At 45.0% G+C, this 20,111-nt stretch overlaps 1 protein-coding gene across 1 annotated transcript; it reads left to right on the top strand.

Moving 5' to 3' along the window:
- Window positions 1-1,223: 1,223 nt before the first annotated feature.
- On the top strand, window positions 1,224-19,808 carry TRIM16 (tripartite motif containing 16; the record flags this gene model as incomplete). The annotated part of the gene is made up of 6 exons (XM_084237924.1): window positions 1,224-1,721; window positions 9,587-9,682; window positions 12,101-12,334; window positions 15,258-15,423; window positions 15,852-15,947; window positions 19,201-19,808. 6 exons carry the CDS (start codon window positions 1,224-1,226, stop codon window positions 19,806-19,808), a joined length of 1,698 nt encoding a protein of 565 aa, XP_084094050.1.
- Window positions 19,809-20,111: the final 303 nt, after the last annotated feature.

Below are 20,111 nucleotides of genomic sequence, written 5' to 3'. Positions count from 1 at the left end.
AAAACTAGAAACTTTCCAGAATACAGAAGTAGGAATCCAGATACCCTGGATTCTTTGGTGTCCATCTGGCAAATACTCAGTCCAGTGTGTCTCCCCGTCCAATGGCAGTGCCTAAGTGCTGGATATTTCTCGTCTCACCCTTGTGCTATGGACTGAATTGTCTCCCTGTCCACAATTTACATGTTGGAATCCTAACTCAGAGTACTTCAGAATATTTGGAAATCGGGTCTTTACAAAGATGATCAAGTTAAAATGAGGTCATTAGGGTGGGCCCTAGTTCAATATGACTCGTCCTTATAAGAGGAGAGTAGCACACAGGTATGGACTTGTGGAGACCTCGGGGGAGACAGTCATCTTCAAGCCAAGGTCAGAGACCTCAGAAAGCACCAACCCTACAGACACCTTGATCTAGCACTTCTAGCCCCCAGAATTATTTAAACAAACCAGTCGATGATATTGTGAATGGTGCCACAGTAAACTAATCCACCATGTCTAGGAGCACCTTGTTAAGTGGGCAGAGGGGCTATTTCTCAGCACATACCCTTCACTAGGAAGTACAGGGCAGGATGTGTTGCCCAGGAGCTCTAAGTAGAAGACAAATTAGTTCCTGACCCTCCTGATCGAAACTGAAGCCCCACCTGAGCCCTGTCTCCAGGAACGTGCTAGTAGGTAAATTGGAAAAGGTTAGGGTCAGAAACATGTGTCCTGTCTTAACTGCCTCAAGTCCAGTTCTATGAATTGGGAAGGGAGCGGTTGCCCTGTCACTGAAGTCCTTACATTTTGGATCTTTTTAAAAAAGGGAAAAACAAAATTAGCCACATAAAGCAACACAGACGTTTTACAACAGAGCTCAGAAATCTCCTGTCCTTTCCAGAGCAGCCACAGACACAAGTGACCTTCAGCAGAGCCTATGGGGGGATGAGTGACTCACGTTAAGAATAGAAGTTTCGGGGGTGGACCTGATGAGGGGCCTGAGTCTGTGGGGAGAAATCCTGGGTAGGCTGTCCTAAGTCTGAGTAATCTAGCTGCCTTGTCACGGCATTTGGCTGCCGTCCCAGCTCCCAGCGGAGCAATGACTAACTGAATTTCCACTGAGAGGGAGGAAACGATTAAGATCTTGTGGCAGCTGCAATCATCTAGGCGTGGTTCTGTTGTTGGACTTAGGCTCACGGATCCTGGGCCAAGGAGCAGAGGAAGGCAGCTCAGGCAGCAGAGCCTTCCAGATGGCTGAGCTGGAGCTGATGGTTCCGGGGCCGCTGCCCGGTATCAGCACGCACCCTCTGGACACTCTTAACCCAGCCTCTGACTCAGCCGACGCAGCAGAAGAGAACATGGGCTCCCTGGGGAGCCCCCAGGGGGAGATCGGAGGACAGGGCAGTGACTCTGCGGAGCAGGGGGGTCCTGGTGGCGAGGGACAGGAGGAGATTCTGTGTGACTTCTGTCTCGGGGCCGGCAGGGTGAAGGCGGTGAAGTCCTGCCTGACCTGCATGGTGAATTACTGTGAGGAGCACCTACGGCCGCACCAGGAGAACAGCAAACTGCACAGCCACCAGCTGACCGAGCCGGTGAGGGACCGGGACCTGCGTACTTGCCTGATCCACCACAGCCCGCTGGTCACCTTCTGCAACTCTGACCAGCAGTGCATCTGCCAGGAGTGTGCCCAGGGTGAGCACAAGGGCCACGCCTTGGCCTCCCTGGATGCTGCCCGCGGAGACAAGGAGGCAAGTGCTGGGGTACACCAGGGAAGGGGAGGCAGAGAGAAGGTGTGCCTAGTGGAGGCCAGGTCATCACTGCGGCTCCTGGAAGTTCAGACTTTGCTTCTGAGCTCTGGGTTCACCTAGAAAGGACGTTAGCCTTTACTCGGCTGTTTGTCCGGTGTGAATATCTGTTGCTCTTAGCTTTGGAAACTGAAGTAGGTCACTCTGTTCCCATCTCCACCCCCCTGCCCCTGTCCTTCCTCTACCTGTGTCTGTCTGATTTCCTGCTATTTCTCACACAGCTTTTGGTGACTGGTGTGTGTCTGGGTGTGGGGCACAGGAATTGGGGGGCTTAGGGCAGTGATGTTTCCTGGGCTGGATCTGTGGGGCACACCCATCGGCAATCCATGAAATATAAACCTTGGTAGAAATTCAATAGAAAATAATCAAGCCTTCCCTCTAAATTCCTTTTCCCTTTACCACAAACGAAAGACGTGTAGAAAGTACCCTCTGGAGATACCGGTGTGAAACCCAAGCGTCTGAAAAGTGTTCAGATCACATTGAATTTGAAACTTACCTCCTCATTCAATGCCAAGGATGGCTGAAGTTGGGGAAAATAAAAGTTCCTCGTCAGGTAGTGCTCTCAGCAGAGACCAAGAGACACCACCTTAGAACCTGTAACTTTATTCCCGTCAGATAAGGAACCAGTTTCTATGACGACCAGCTTTTCTGTGCCCTAAAGCTGAGAACCTAGAGAAGTTCTTGGGAGTGGATTTAGAATCTTACAGGCTTCATTTCTCCTACTTTGATTTTCCCAGCATATTTATTTCTGAGAAGGGAAATGCAGTAGACTCGTCCATGTGTATTATATCCCCCCTCATGGTTGCTCCTACTTGCACAGCACTTGGCCGTGGGCACGTGTCAACCTCTCAGCAGGTGTTCCTGGGCAGCAAAGGAAGGAAGTTTCTGAAAAGGACAGTTTTATGTGCAGTGTCCCTCCTTCACGCCCTTTGTTACTGGGTGTTATTGGGACTGGTCTGGAAACTTGGAAAGTTCTGTATTCCTGATGCTAATGAATCACCGTTTTTTACTCTGGAATTCATTTGCCAACTGTTTCCAGTATCAGGAACTGTCCTGTTAGGGGAGCAGTTCACTGTCACCCCATTCCTTGTTTTCATAACCAGCCAGAGGCTCTGTATCAATAGATAGATGCATTAAAGGAAGAAGCACCACATAATTGAGAAAAACAAGTTTGGATTCTTTTCGGTGAGCATTGCCAGATGCTAAGTGCTTTCCATGGATTTTCTCATCCGGACCTTAAATAACTGTATGATGTGGCAACTCTTTTTTATCTCCACCACATTTGTGCATGTTCATGTAGCTGGCTAAATCACAGAGTGAGGAATGGAAGCTTGCAGAAAACCATCTGACTGGAGGAACCCAAGCAAGGAACCTCAAGATCACAGTATTATAAACTTACATTTTTTTTTTTCACCAAAAACTGGCTGCATGTACACTATAGATATTAAGGTAAAGTGTACTGTTTTCCCCTTTGGATATATATCTGAATTTTATTTATTTAACTGGAAAAGCAGTACATGTACATATTGAAAAGCAGTGTCCACCAGATTACACAAGATTATGCTAGGAAGGACTGTCTCTCTCCTGTCCTGGATCCCCATGTCTCTCTCCTTAGAGATAAATCTACTCTTCCTTCTGTTTCCTTTCAGAAATGTTATATGTCTATTCCAGAATAGACATTATGTGAATCATAAATAACAGTGTAAACTGGAACGTTACAGAGATTCAAGGGAGTTGTAATTCTGAGCGGAAGGAGTTGTGTGGAGCAAGAGCAGAGCCCCCAAATCAGACATCTTACAAGAGAGCCTTGTAAGGTGAAATAGGGCCAAGGGCAGCTGGGTTAGGTCCCCGAGGGCAGTTTTGGGTGCTGAAAAGCAATCATATCCCAGATAATTGGTGGTGGCCCTCATTCACAACTTTTGCTTCCTGGTCTGTCTCAGAGAGTTCTGGTTCTTCCCATCCTGTGTCCTGTCCCACCTGTGTCACTCAGAGTGCATTTAGTCTGTAAATGCAGCCACCTACTAGAAGCACCTCCAAATCTTAGGAGCCAAAGGAACCCAAGAAACCAGTCCAGAAGACACCATACCTTGAGGTGGTTGCAGCCACTTTAGGATTATTTTGAAAGTGTTATTACTCATAATGAAGGCTTTAGAAGCACAGCATTCCCTTTAGCCACCCTGAACCTGCTGGAGTTTCTTGCTGAAGGTCACTTTGGATTGTGTTAAGGGCTAATTATTCAGGCAGGCAGATTGTGTACAGGAAACTGCAAATGGCAGGGTCAGCGATGTGGACACAAAGCAGCCAACATCCTGTATAGGGTCCCCAGAACAACTGATTTTTCAGTTGCTAACTGAGCACCTTTGGAAGCTCTCAATGTCTCTAGCTTTGCTAGTGAACTAAAAACTGTTTGGATTTTGGGAGGTGGACATTCTTTGTTATTAGTTCTTTCCTGCTGGGCATCCAGTGGGGACCAGCTCTTCCTAATTGGGTTCTCAGTACTTCCCTTTCCCCCAGGCCAGCTTCTTGAGAATCCACTCACTTTCAAGAGCATCTGGCCTTCTCTGCTGGCTGCTAATTCTTCTCACCTCTGAACCGCAGGCTTGCTGTGGTGGCAATGAGACTCTGTGTGTGGGTGTAAGTCTGTGTGTTGGCACTTCTGTGAGTGCTTTCCTGTTTGTTCTGACAAGGTAAGAATCATTGGTTCTTTTGTTTTTCTTTAATTAGTGGCATAACTGCACTTTTAAAAAAAGATTTATTTATTTATTTATGCATATAAGAACTGGGGTACAGGCCAGAGGTGTGTGTGGGGGGGGGGTTGTGAGAGGATTCATCACAGAGTGGAGAACAGAAGAGGCAGAGTGACTGAAATACACTGCTGAGGGAAGCAGCGGGCGAGACAGGAGAGGTTTGCTGTGCCATGTGGGTATTACCTTAGCTGGCCGGGAATTGAACTCGTGCTGCAGTGGCTGTGGATAGCTTCATAAGGTTGTGTCTTAACCCCTTGCACCATTAGGGAGACCCAGTACCATTGGTTCTTTCCTGTTCTTCCTCAAGCTTATGCAACATTATTATTATTATCATTTAAGATTTACTTATTTTCTTTCTTTCTTTCTTTCTTTCCTTCCTTCCTTCCTTCCTTCCTTCCTTCCTTCCTTCCTTCCTTCCTTCCTTCCTTCCTTCCTTCCTTCCTTCCTTCCTTCCTTCCTTCCTTCCTTCCTTCCTTCCTTCCTCCCTCCCTCCCTCCCTCCCTCCCTCCCTCCCCCCTCCCTCCCTCCCTCCCTCCCTCCCTTCTTTCCTTCTTTCTTCCCTTCTTTCCTTCTTTCTTTCCTTTCTTTCTTTCTTTTCTTTCTTTCTTTCTTTCCTTCCTTTTCTTTCAGCACTGGTTATAGTCAGAAGTGCAGGAGGGTGACAATTCACCAGAGCCAGAGCAGAGAGCAGAGGAGAAGTACACTGCTGAGGGGAGCAGCCGGCAGCAGGAGAGGTCTGTGCGCCATGTGGGACCCTCGCCGGTGGCCAGGGATCCAATCTGCGCCGCAGAGGCTGTGGGCAGCTTCGCAACCCAGCATTCAACCGCTGCGCCACCAGGGAGGCTCTATCCAACATTATTGAGGGCTTCCAATTAGTTAAGTGTGAGGTTATGATCTTTATCCTCAGGGAGTGTGGACTCTAATCAGGAAGCCAAGGCGTGCTCATGGCTCTCTGGAGTGTCAAAGGGCAGGGCAACCAAATGCCACACCTCCCAAGGAGGGAGCCAACACTGGCAATAGGGTCAGGGCAGAGTTCTTGGAGGAGGGGCCTGAGTTGGCCCTGTTTAGATCTTGAAGTCCACTAATGACAGACCACTACTACAACCTCAATGTTGGTTCCAGAAAGTGTGGGCCTAAATTCTGGGATGAACACAGCCCCCATGTAGAGCAGGAGTTAAGTTTCTGATAGCCGCAAGTATTTGTGCTTCTCTTGGGAACAGTTATGCAGCAGTGGTCACAGCCTATTTGCTGGAGCCAAAAGGCAGATGATTCAGAGCCACTCAGGAAAAGAATTTCTACTAGAGATTCTGAGGAATGCCTTGAACTCAATATTATATAACTTGTAACTATGTCACTTTTTTTTTTTTTTGGCTTAAACATTCTACAGGCTCTATGTGTGTTAAAAACAGGGAGCTGTCTTATTTTACTGGCCTAACTTATTTGATTGGTAGGTTCTGATCAATTGACTGAGGAAACAAGTGAAGGTCCAGGTAGACTCTGATGCTGCCAAATTCAAACACTGCAGGAGGGTCCACATTGTGTGGCAGAAATACAAAGGAACCACCACCATCTGGAATTTTCTTTTCTTACTCCCTCTGCTGTTCCTATTTGTATCTCCAATCTTGCTACCAACTCTGGCTGCCACCTCTACCCTATGGATAGAAGTAAGAACAATCTGTTACATGCTCTAATGACTTTGCACCAGAGGAGACATTTAATGATTTGACAAAGATCACATAGCCAGCAAGTGGCAAGTCTTCAGACCCCAAATATTGAGCCGCTGGCACATTTGTCATCACTTTGCTGAAGTAGACAGAACTTTGTGCCCTTCAATGTAGGGCCATCCACACTCATGGGACCACACTCCTGCTTTTGTGCGGAGCCCATCCTGGCTGTGATGTGTGTGTGATTGCTACTCTGGGAAGCCCTGAAGCCATCATCTGAGGCACCACATTATTTTCTAGCAACAGGAATAACTGGAGATGCTGGTCTCCCAAAAGGGCCCCACCTTTGAGGTAATTGGGACTGCCTTTCTTTGGGGTGACTCACTCAGAGTGATCCCCATTAGGTACTAAGGAGCCCTTTCCTCCTTTTATGGAAGTCTACAGACTGGGTTGAGTACCCTTACTGGATGCTGTCTGGGTGTCTTCCACGGCTTTGGCTCATGCTCGGGAAGATGCTTTAACACAGTATCGTGCCGTGTCTGTTGCTAGGTGTGTTCTGTTGTGCTTTCCACCACCTTTAAATAAACAGTTCACGTTTCCCCCACTGCCCTGGAACAAGTCACTGTATAATACAGATAAGATTCCATGATCACCCCCAAATAGGCCAGACCATCTCTCCCCTTCCCTGCCACTTTCTCCCCTCACTCCTGGGCATGGTCTCAGGTCTCAGGGATGGAAGGTCACGAGGGCTCCCTCAGCTGCAAGGCATCCCAGCAGCTGAGTGAAAGTCACCTGCTTTCTGCAGTGTCCTGGTGAAGCAAGTCCCTGGCTTGCTCAGCTTCTGCCACTCTGGGGACCCTGGAACTGGCCCAGCCTTAAGCAGTGGAAAGGAGAGATCCTTCATTCATGCCCTTTGAGTTCTATTTAAGCATAATGACTCATAGCTTCAGATGCAGATATAAGTTATTAAAAGCAGGACCTCCCCGCTGGCACAGGGGTTAAAGACGGTGCTATCAAGCTACCCCCAGTCACTGCAGCTTCCCCAACTGGCCAGGAGCAACCCACATGGCGCAACATGTTCTGTTCCTTACTCTGTCTCTGGTAAATCCTCTCAGACCCCGCCCGCCCCCCCACCTCTGGCCTGTGCACCAGCTCTTGTATGCATAAATAAATAAAAAAATAAATCTTTTAAAAAAAGTTATTACAAGCAGTGAAAGCCTGCCTGCCTGCCTGCCTGCCTGCCTTCCTTCCTTGCTCCCTCCCTCCCTCCGGCCTTCCCTCTTGTCACTGCAGGAGCAGGGAAGTGATAGAGCCTCTGAAGTCTGCAGAGACTTAGTTTTTATTCGCTGGCTCTCTTCTTGGCAGAAAGTGCTCAGGGCATCCCAGGAGTTAGAGGGAAGCTAAGCAGTGGGGTGAAAGCAGGCAAATTCGGAGTTTTCAGGTAAGCACTTGCCTGGCCTGGAGGGTTCTCTCTGTCTACCACAGGAGTGAATAAGAACATTTGATAAGAAGTGGTCATGGCGGCAATAACACTAATAAGCATAATGACTACGGCAATGGCATCCTTGACACTGAGCACTTACAATGTGCTAACTACGAAGCAAAGTTCTTTTTTTTTTTATCTGATATAAATATAGCACTCTCTCACTCTCTCTCTTTCTCTCTCTCTTTCTTTCTGCCATTTGCTTGTATGACTGTCTTCCAGACTTTTACTCTAAATCTATGCTTATCTTTGTTGGTAAGATGGGCATATTATAAATAGCAGATTAGACTTTGTTTTGAAATGCATTCAGCTCCTCCACTTCTTTTGACTGGTGAACTCAAACTGTTTATGTTTAAGGTGATTATTTTTTTTTAAATAATAAATTTTATTTTTATATTCCCCATACAATTGCAACCCTCCCATTCTGACCCCAATCCCTCCCCTCCCACCCCCCACCCCCCAAAAAGTGTCTCTGGTTCATAGTTTTCTGTTGATTTTGATTTTCACTTTCTTATAGTTATTCATTTTCCTGGTCCCTTATTTAAGTTCTCTAGATTCCTGCTATGAGTGAGACCATCCGGTATTTTTCTTTTTCTTTCTGGCTTATTTCGCTGAGCATGATCCCTTCCAGCGCCATCCATGTTGCTGCAAATTGCATGTGTTTATCTTTTTTGAATGCTGAGTAATATTCCATGGTGTATATGTACCACATCTTCTTGATCCAGTCATCTATTTTTGGGCATTTGGGTTGTTTCCAAAGCTTAGCTATTGTAAATAGAGCTGCTATAAACATAGGGGTGCAGGTGTTCTTTGGAATTAATGTTTCTGTGTCCTTTGGGTAAATACCTAGGAGTGGAATTGCTGGATCATATGGAAGCTTATGTTTAGTAGGTCCAGAAATCTCCACACAGCTCTCCATAGTGGTTGGACCAGTTTGCACTCCCACCAACAGTGCAGAAGATTTCCTTTTTCTCCACATCCTCGCCAACATTTGTTGCTAGTTTTTTAAATATGTGCCATTCTCACTGGTGTAAGATGGTATCTCATGGTAGTTTTGATTTGCATTACCCTGATTACAAGTGATGTTGAACATTTTTTCATATGTCTGTTGGCCATTTGCATTTCCTCTTCAGAGAAGTTTCTTTTTAGCTCTTCTGCCCATTTTTTGACTGGATTATTTTCTTTGTTGTTGCTGAGTCTCATCAGCTCTTTGCAGATTTTTGTGATCAGTCCTTTATCATTAGTGTTGTATGCAAAAATGTTCTCCCAGTTGATGGGGTTTCTCTTTGTTTTTGTTATTGTCTCTTTTGCTGTGCAGAAGCTCTTTAATTTGATGTAGTCCCAGCTGTTTATCTTGAAGCAAAGTTCTTGTTAACACACATGATCTCATTCAAGCCTCACAATAACACTATGAATTAGGCACTTTACTCCAAGGTAGATGAAGAAATGGAAATCTGAAGAACTTGGTAGATTTTTCTGATGAGATCCCCACCTCTGGCTCCAAGCCTGTGCTCCTTGTTCGGCTCTCCTGGAATTGGATGGCCTGGGCTCAACTCCAGTAATGAACTGTGTGACCTAGCATAGGTGCCACCATTTCATGACCTATAAAATGGAGATAATGATATATACCTACTATGGGTATGGTAAGGATGATATAAGACAATTCATATCAATGCTTAAAATACTGACCAGCACAGCCCAAGGCATATACTCTTTGCATTTTAGCCAATTTGAATTGAGTTCAGCTCCAGGTGATGCTGGTTCACAACTGACCCTTTGTGCCTGTATTTGGGGGCAACCTGGGCAGACTTCGAAAGTTCATGGAAGAGAGGTGGAGAGTACTGCTGCTCTTGAGGACTTTCTGTGGGCACTGGGTTCCTTCCCTCTTTAACAGTTGTCCTTTCCTCTTCTTAGGCTGAGCTTCGGCGCACACGGTTAGAGCTGGAGCGGAAACTCACTCTGAATGAAAACGCCATTACCAGGCTCCAAGCCAACCACAAATCTGTTTTGGTAAGGCCACCAGGCTCCAAGCCAACCACAAATCTGTTTTGGTAAGGCCGGTCTGGGTCCCCTCCTAGGGTTCAACATACCTGGCCACTGCTGTGGGCTCAGTTGGGCTCAGCTGGGGTTGTGGGACATGAGGGGGCTCTGTACCCATCGGCTTCTTGGGGTTTCTCAACAAATGGGATGTAGCTGGCCAGCTACACCACAGGATGGCCTCACCTTGCTGTCAGGATTCGTTATGAAATTAGTTTAAGGTTCAAAACTGACAAACATTTTCTTTTTAATAGTATAGAGTAAAAGCGATACTAGTCTTGTAAAAATAGCATTATTATTTTAAAATTTGCATATGATTTTTGACTAGGAGAAAAGGATGTAAGTGGGAATGGAGGTCAGTGTTAAGCTAGAATTTCAGGGGCTATATAAAATCTTGATTTTTTTTGCATCATGGAAGGACATCCTGCATGTGAGTCTCACTAGCCCTTTGTCCTGGCAGGCAGAAAAAATGGAGAACTGCTGGATTAGTACATGATTCTTAATAAAGCCAGTGATGTGCCAGGCTACTTACTTTTAATCTCTCTACTTTATGGCAACTTTCCATATATATACTCTTAAGTGGACCCAGACAGTTCCACAGATGTTTCCATTAGTGGTATGTCAATAACCATCACTCAGAAGAGAATGCAGAACAATTACTCTATGGCAGTGAGTCAATAGTATCATCTTTGCATACCAAGAATGATTCTATCCATCCATCCATCCACCCACCCAGCCACCCTGTCGCCTACCCACCCATCCATCCATCCAATCTAGATATATGTATAATATATATATTATATATATCCATTTAAACTTAATTTCCTCCCCCTTGATGTTTACAACTAATTATGACCATCTCTTTCTTACCCATGTAATCTTATGAAAAGAAGAAAAATAATGGCCCCATTAGCCTTATAAGCCTCCAGAGATTATTTATTTCCAGGTTCAAAATATTCTGGAGAACTACTTGGGGCATCTTTCCTCTTCCAGCTCCACTTAGGTGCCCCAACTTTGAGGAAGTCTGTTGAGGCAATGGGGCAGCAATAAGAATATAGGGGCGGTTCTACAGCAGGTTCTCCAATAACTTTAAAAATCCCATGTTTTGTTCAATGTTGTTTTAATAATGGTGAGAAAACATAATTGATTCCCAGCTGGGGCTGCTAGGGCTGCTGTCTGTGTGAGTTCTCCCCATGCCTGTGTGGGTTTTCTGGTTTCCTTCCACACCCCACAGAGGTGCACATGAGGTTCATTGGTGTGTCTCAGTTGTCCCAGTTAGCGAGAATGTGGGTGTGTGTGTGAATGCAGCCTGTAGTTGGAGGGTGTCTTGTCTAGGGTTATGTCCTGTCTGTGCCCGGATCTTCCAGGTTAGATTCCTGCCACCCACCACCCTGGATTGGAAAAGAGGGTTGGAAAATGAATGAATGAATGCAAATGATTGTTTAATATTAGAAGTGTTTTGGGTCTTTATTTAGAAATTTGGCAATGTTTTGTGGCTAGAAATATACTATAGGAACTTAGCACTTGTTTATATTAATTAACCGATGTAAAATTGATTTTGTTGTATGTTGTTTGGCTTCCAGTTGCAGTTTCCAAGAACCTATCAAAGATGCTAAGTGAGATTTACTGTACATGTCATCCCTCCAGCACCCCTTCCAGTAAAGGCTCCCCTTGGTTTCCTCTACCCCCACCACCATTCTTCCCTCTGCCAGACATCAAAGACCGACAGGCCTTCCAGGGCTGCATTCCTGACCCTGGCCTAGCAGGGTCTGCAGTCAAGCAGAGGTGCTCCCACTGCTTGGGGTATCAGCAGGCCCCTATTATTGCCCCCCTTGCCCTCCCCATTCCATTCTGCACAGGTATGCTCATCTGCAGGCTCATCGGCACACACCCTGAACATTCCTGTCTGGTAGAGACACCATATCTTAGATGTGCCTTTGCTGCTGATCAATCCATTGGACAGTTTCACCAGGCATAATAAATGCTGAGGAAGCTAAATCATTCAACTGACTTTTATAAGAAGCCACATTATTAATTTGCCATAAGAATATAATAGTGAATATACTGAATATGTGCATTGCCCTAGTAGGAAAATCCACTTCAGAAACTTGAATAGCAGCCTCAGACTATCAGAGTTGGAAGGGGTCTCAGAGATCAGAGCTCACTCTCTCATCAAATGGACGAGGAGACTAAGTTAGTGATCCACAAATGAATGTTTACACCCTGGAGAGTAAATCCCAGGAACCTGGGGTTCATATGCTATTAAACGCTTTCTTTTACAATAGAAACCTGCTTCTTAATTTGCAGGTTTCTCAGGGTTACATTTCTGTATGTTAGGCTTTGATGAAGTTGGATACCTAACAGGTTCTTTGCTTCCCTCCACCCCGTCAGGTGTCTGTGTCAGAGGTGAAGGCCGTGGCGGAGGAGCAGTTTGGGGAACTCCTTGCTGCAATGAGGAAGGCCCAGGCTGATGTGCTGCTCTTCCTGGAGGAGAAGGAGGAAGCTGCTCTGAGCCAGGCCAGCAGCATCAAGACCCACCTGGAGCATAGGAGTGCAGAGATGGAGAAGAGCAAGCAGGAGCTGGAGAGGATTGCTGCCCTCAGCAACACTGTCCTGTTCCTGGAGGTACAGCTTGGGGGGTGGGCCTGAGTGGGGGCGGTGTGTGGAAGTAGAGGCATCCATGCAACTAATACCAGGGAGCATCCCCATTCTGCTAGGCTTTTGATAAATGGGTAACTATGGAGACAGAAACAAGTCTTGATTTGGCAGAGTATAGGAGTATAGGAGGGGTAAGGGAGACTTCCCAGAGCAGGGAGACTGGAATCGGGTCATGCAAGATGAGTAATGTTAAGGAGAAGTATGTTCCAGGGGAGGGAACAGCATGTGCAAAGCAGAGATGTTTGAGAAAACATAACTGATTTGGGGAACCAAAGCAGTTTCACAAGGTGGGGGTGGAGGATGCTGGGAACATAACGATGGGGAATGAGGCTGACTAGTGTCTGGTTGTGAGAGAAATTTGTTCTTCATCATGAAATCATGGAAGCCAGTGGAGGACTTCAGACACCAGGCCAATGTACAGGTTTACAGTATACTGGTCAATTGTAAACCATGCCAACAGAGACTGAGCAGAGGCTGGACTGGCAGGGTTGAGACTGGGGACCTGTCACCTTCAGGTTGGGTTGGTTGAGGAAAGCCTTTGAGAGCTTATGTGACTTTTCATTACAGTGTACTGTGTATTACACACTAAGCCACATGCCATTAGATATAGTCCTGTGAACATTTGATCTTAAGAAAGTGTTGACTGAGAAAAGATAGACTGTAATAAAATCCAGAAAACACTGGTGGTGGGCATGGTGTGGCATATGTAGTTGTCTATGTGTGAAGCTGCATACCTAAAATGTATACAGTATTGTAAGCCAATGTTACCTCTATTTTTTTTAAAAAAAGGATGAAAGCAAGCATTTATTCAAGAATAAGGATCATGACCTGGGTCCACAACCAAGGGACAATGCCAGGGTGTTTTCCCTCAGGGTCAGGGTATAGGAGAATTTTAAAGGGCTGCAAGGAAATGGGGTCTGAGCTTAGGTCATTTGTTTGGAAACATTTGGAATAGCTGACAAGCTTCTTCATACAGAAGTCTGCAGTGAGGTTTTATGTAACAATCAGCAGATGGTCTCCTGTTTCTTTCCTAATAGAGAACAAGGAGTTGCTGTTCTGTCCTGGTCACAGAGAAGGAGAAATCAGGGAGTGGGTGTTCTTTGTAGTTGCTGATAAGGAGTCAACAACTCACCTAGAATCTCAAGGATTTAGTTAGAGGCAAGATGGAGTCTATTTGACTTAAAGTAGACTCCACAGAAGGAACTTGGGCTTGGGTGTATTTTCTGTCCTCCTGGATCTGTCACTAAATAAAGAGCTGTGTAATTTTTAGCAAGTCATTTAATCTCTAGGTTTTAGATTCCTTATTTATCAGACAATCACCTGAAAGTAAATAAATTCCAATGCTCTTTCAGCACTGATATCCCTGAGTGCAATGTTTTTCTTGATCACATTTTTAAAAAAGTTCACTTCTAGTTATAAAAAACATAAATGCTTGGGCCTCCCTTGTGGTGCAAGGGGTTAAGACGCAACCTGTGAAGCTATCTGCAGCCTCTGCAGCACGAATTCGATCCCCGGTAGGCAGGGAGCAACCCACATGGCGCAGCAGACCTCTCCTGACTTGCCTGCTGCTCCCCTCAGCAGTGTATTTCAGTCAATCTGCCTGTTCTGTTCCCCACTCTGTCTCTGGTGAATCCTCTCACCTTCCACACCTCTGGCCTGTACCCCAGCTCTTGGATGCATAAATAAATAGATCTTTAAAAAAAATGCTTATTGTGAAAGAAAATCTCTGAAAAATGAAGAAAAATAGTAAGGAAAACAGTCATCCATATTCCCACGACTCCAAGACAACCATAGTTAACCTTTTAATGAGTAAAAATAGAAACAGAGAAAGACAGACGCATACTGACAGAACATCTTTCTTTCTGTCACTGTTCGCTTTTCAATATCAAAACAAAGAAAATATGAATAAATATTTGATTTCCCATGCCATGAGTTTCCCCAAGTTATCCCCACAATGGGTATAATTTCTTTGTGTTTCTTTTCTCCTTTTATAACTTTAACATAAACATTTTAAAATATACAAAGTATATTGTCGTATAAATTATTTATCTTGGTTAGCCATAACTTCTTTCCTTCAAATTGTTAGCCAGTTAAAACAACATGCATTAAATAACCTACCCTAAACCCCACTGGTGTACTACTGTTACTTTTATCACATGTAGTACTAAGTCTAAATACTGTATTAAAATGGTTCTCTTTCTCCCAATCAACTCTCTGGTTTGGGTTTTTTCTTTTCTTTCTTTCACTGATTTATTCAACTATTTTGGTACATTTGTTTTCATCACTCCGTTTTTCGCTACATGAACTCTGCTCTTTGATCCTTTGATTGTATTTGAATTTTATGTTATATCTGAAATAACATAATCACATTATGTTAATGTGATTATCTACATGAAAATACTTTCCAAACTAAAGCACAGTGTAAGAACTAGACAAAATGGTGCATTGGATTGGACAAGGAAAAAGAAGCATTCCTGTCTGAGGACTTGTTTGTGGCTCTATCTCATGCTTTACCAACTCCTTTATTCCCTATTGTGCTTGAGTTTAAATTATAAAAGAAAAAGAAGGGAAAAAATACTGAGGGAATGAAGGAAGTGAGAATGTTATCACCACTTGGGCTGTTGGCATAAATTATGTTCTTGTTCTTGGTCCTGCATGAGTTCTTAGTAGACATCTAGTGTCTCTGATTTTTTTTAAAACTGCTTTCCTACTTTAAAAAATATGCTTTCTATTTTGTTAGACTCTGAGCTGGTTGATTAACATATCCTTTGGTTGTGAAGTGTGTTATCAACCCATTTTATAGATGCAGAAAGTGATCTAAAGAGGAGAGCAGCCCAGTCTAAGAAATACAGACACCAAGGCAAGTTCTGCCATATTTGCTTTTCTGCAGGAGTACTGCAAGGTTAAGAACACGGAGGACAGCACCTCCCCTAGTGTTTACATAGGATTCAAGGATAAGCTCTCGGGTATTTGCAAGGTCATCACGGACTCCACTGCGCACTTGGTCCAGTTGCTGCAGGACTACAAAGAAAAGCTCCAGGAGTTTGCTAAGGAAGGTGAGGAACTTTCTGGGCTGTGGCCTACAGATGTGATGGGGTAAGTTGATGGGGAAAGTGAAATCAGGGAGAGTGTCACAATTCTGAAGCCATCCTTCAGCTAGATCCTGTCACTAAGAAACACTTATCTCGATGAGTTTATTTGATGATTAAGACCCAAGAAGGTGAGTTAGTCACATCATGCAATTGTGACATGCAATTGTGACATCATGGCATTGCTGTGACAAGCTGCTGACATTGTTGGTGCCTGTACTTTCAAGTGAAATTCAGGAGAAGAATGCAGTTCTTTGAGCATGGTTCTCTGACACACGATGAGGGTCGGCCCCATTTCTCCCAGGAAGCCCAGGAAGAGTAGCTGAGAAGTCCTACCTCTTAGAGTCTCCTTACCTCATGGACAGGTGTGCATTCAAAACTCTCTGGTTTTCTAGAGGAGTATGACATCAGAACTCAAGTGTCTGCCTTTGTGGAGCGCAAGTATCGGACCTCAAAACCAGACCCCACCACCAGACAACAGTTCTTGCAATGTAAGTCGTGAGTAGCTTCTCCCTCCACTGTGAGTGATGTCAGCACAATGCTTTGCTGAAGTAGGAATGCCATCTCTCTGAGACTGTGTTTCTTGCAAATTTTGGTCTATCCCACAATGGTACATTTAAAAAAATGTTTAGCTTTTCATTTTGAAACAATTTCAAACTTACAAAAACATTGCAAAAATGAGGCAAAGAACTCCTGTTCATCTAACTTCTGTAAACATTAATACTTCACATAACTACAGCATACTGATCAAAACCAGGTTGTGACAATGCTGCTAACTAATCTACAGAATTTAGTCAAGTTTACCACATGTTCCACTAATGTTCCTTTTTGGGCCAGAATTTTGGACCAGTGTTCCATGTCTCCTCAGTCTCCCCCAATCGGGGTTCATTTCACAGTTTTTCTTGTCATTCATGACCTTGGTATTTTTGAAAATCCTGCCTACTAAATGATTTATTTTATTTTATTTTTTTAAAGATTTATTTATTTATACAAGCACTGGGTACAGTCAGAAGCGCCGGAGGGTGAGAGAATTCATCAGAGCCAGAGAGGGGAGTAGAACAGGCAGAGTGATGGAATACACTGCTGAGGGGAGCAGCGGGCGGCAGGAGAGGTCTGTGCCCTGACTGCCACAGTTTTCTTTATTTATTCTTTCTGCTTCCTGACAGAAACACATTTATATTTTTATAAATAGATACAAGAAACCAAAGGCCCTTTACTCTTACCATTTAAAGAAAACTAAATATATCCTGTTATAGTCTCTTTTCTTTGGCATTACAAATACATACATGGTATTAACCTTTTCTCTGAGTCTTGTTATGGACTTTATAGGTGCAGCTTGTTTAGCTATCAAGGGACTGAACTCAATTTGTTAACATGACTAATAGGAGCTACTTTTAAGCAGGCCTTTTTCTCCTTTAAGCACTGACATCCTGCCCTTGACATTCCTAAGAGTATCACTGCTTTCTGGCAGTAATAGAATGTTCCAGAAATTCAGACCCATTCTGATTTCCTTGCCCCATGATATGTAATCACCTACCTTCTTGAGCGTCTTGGATCCCTGTAGATGACAAGAACAACATTATTGTCCAATATCTGGATGCTGAGGATTATCAAAGGACATGGGAGAGGGTAAAAGTGCTACTGCTGCTGTTATTGGGGCCACTTTTAGTAAACAGAGCTGCTGAGTAAATGCTTGTGATGATCCTTAGTTCACACTCAGTTTTGCTTTTGACTCCCTGGAATGTTATATCCTTCTTCCAAATGTGGTTTCATTGACTACTAAGAGTTTCTTTGACCTAACAGTAGTGATATCTGATGGGGGGGCCCCTAGTCCCCCTAGTCAATTAAAAAACTACATTTATAATAAAATATACTTTTGCTTTAAAACTGAAAAAAAATAGAAGAAATTTCTCTGACTTGGATACAAGCAATTTGGGAATTCTGGGTTAAATGAAGATCATTTTACTAACTTTTAATATGCAAATTCATTTGGCAAGTATATATTGAGCATCTCTAAGTGAAAGCCCTGGGATAGAGTCCCACTTGAAATGTGGAGCTTGTAGTTTAGAAGGAAGACAAGCATGGAGCAGACAAACACACAAATAAATTTTTAAACATCCTGATCAATACCATGAAGTCTCAAATACCAGGGTGCTCGAGAGAGACTGATGGGAGGCATCTAGTCTAGGTGAGGACCTGCCTGAGGACTTGAGCCCTTGGGAGCAATCTAAAGGATCAGTAGGAACCATCCAGACTCAGGTTAGGGTGATGAGCACATTGTGAAGGGAATGGTCTGTGCTAACATTGGGTATAGGGGTGTGGTGGGGTGTTTGGAATCTGGCCGTCAAGGAGGAGAGGAGAGGAGAGGACAAGTCTGAAAACAGAGAGAAGGGGTCACTGTTTCATTCCAAGGAGCACCACCCAAGGGCTTTCAGCTGGGGCATGTTGAGTCCCCGTCACTTACACCTTGAAGTTAGTTAGTGCTATGGTTCTCTGGTGGAGAAGGTAAGGAAGGGGGTGAGAGAGGCCCATTGGGTGAGGAGCCAATGGCACTAGTGAGGGTGAAATTTGACTAGTTGCTTAGATGGAGGGTGAAGCAGTGGGCTTCAGAGACATGGGTATAATCCACAGCACTTGAGGCTACCTGTGTGTGTGGTGGCAAGTGGGAGGTGAGGAAGAGGACAAAGAAATGTCAAAAATAAGTTTGAGAGGGCCTCCCTGGTGGCGCAGGTGGTTGAGTGCTGTGCTGTGAAGCTGTCCGCAGTCTCTGCAGTGTGGGTTCGATCCCGACCGGCTGACGAGAATCCCACATGGCGAAGCAGACCTCTCCTGTCTTGCCCGCTGCTCCCCTCAGCAGTGTATTTCGTCAGTCTGCCTGTTCTGTTCCCCCCTCTGTCTCTGGTGAATCCTCTCACCCTCCCGCACATCTGGTCTGTGCCCCGGTTCTTGTATAAAAATAAATAAATATTGGGCCTCCCCAGTGGCGCAGTGGTTGAGTGCTGGGTTGTGAAGCTGCCCGCGGCCTCTGCGGCGCGAGTTCTATCCCCGGCTGCTCCCCGGCCACCGGAGGAGGGTCCCACATGGCGCGCAGACCTCTCCTGCCGCCCGCTGCTCCCCTCAGCAGTGTGCTTCGGTCCTTCTGCCTGCTCTGCCTCCCGCTCTGGCTCTGGTGAATTCTCTCACCCTCCCGCGCTTCTGACTGTACCCAGTGCATGTATAAACAAACAAAACAAACAAATAAATAAATAAAAACATGCCTCTATAAAAAAAAAAAGTAAAAATAAATAAATATTAAAAAAATAAGTTTGAGCATGACTTGAGCAACTGTGCATGGATGTGCTAAGAAAAGGATATGTTTGGAGGGGGGTGTTTGAGAGCCTGCAATACTAAATATTAGTCAAATATTAAAAAAAAAGGAGTGAATAATCAAATGTGTATGAGTACTTATTTCCCCAAGCCCTTGCCAATACTGGCTTTGGGTGTGTTTGTTGAATGAATAAATGAATCAAACGACTATTCCTTGACTCAGTTTAGTGCCTAATAGAGTAAGTACTAAGCAAGGCAAAGTTCAGAAAGGAAGAAAGGAGAGTACTGTGTACTCTGTTTCCTCGTGTTCACACACCAGTTTTCCAGGGGGAATGGGAGATGGAGGTTTTCTCATACTCTGCAGCCAGCTGGATTTGAAGCATTCTGTCTGACTCAGCTATTCCTGACCTACTTTCCCTGCTTTCCGTATCTCCCTAGATGCTTGTGATATCACTTTCGATCCAGAGACAGCACACAGGTATCTCCGTCTGCAGGAGGACAATCGCAAGGTCACCAACACCACGCCCTGGGAGCATCCTTACCCAGACCTCCCTAGCAGGTTCGTGCACTGGCGCCAGGTGCTGTCCCAACAGAGCTTGTACCTGCACAGGTACTATTTCGAGGTAGAGATCTCTGGGGCAGGCACCTACGTTGGCCTGACCTGCAAAGGTATAGACCGGAAAGGGGAGGACCGCAACGGTTGCATTTCTGGAAACAACTTCTCCTGGAGCCTCTATTTTAATGGGAAGGAGTTCACGGCCTGGCACAGTGACACAGAGACCCCACTCAAAGCCGGCCCTTTCCGGAGGCTGGGGATCTACATTGACTTCCAGGGCGGGAGCCTCTCCTTCTATGGTGTCACACCTGATGCCATGACTCTGGTTCACAAGTTTGACTGCAAGTTTTCAGAACCAGTCTACCCTGCCTTCTGGCTTTCCAAGAAGGAAAACTCCATCCGGATTGTGGATCTGGGAGAGGAACCTGAGCAGCCAGCACCGATCTCAGCGCCCACCCCAGCGCCAACCTCCGTGGAGGCTGCACCCTGAGACTCCCAGACTTTTGATCTGTACTGTGCTGTTCCCTATTTTTCTAGTCACTCTCAGGAATCTAACTCCTTTTCATCATCTAGTGATATTCTCCTGTCTGTCAGATGAAAAACCAGGAGTCTTCAGGGCAATCCAGATGATTCTGGAGCAATCATAATAAATTGCTAAGTTATTGCACATTTCCTATGACCCAGACATTGTTCTGAGTGCTTCCTGGCTATGAACTCCCTTAACCCTCCTAGTGGTCCCGTGGGGTAGATATTCACATCAGCCCCATTTTGCAGATGGGGAAACTATGGTCCT

The sequence above is a fragment of the Talpa europaea genome, assembly GCF_964194135.1.
Source record: "Talpa europaea genome assembly, chromosome: 7".
Taxonomy (NCBI): Eukaryota; Metazoa; Chordata; class Mammalia; order Eulipotyphla; family Talpidae; genus Talpa; species Talpa europaea.
Note: the sequence above shows the minus strand (reverse complement) of the source record. Positions and strands in the feature narration are given on the sequence as shown.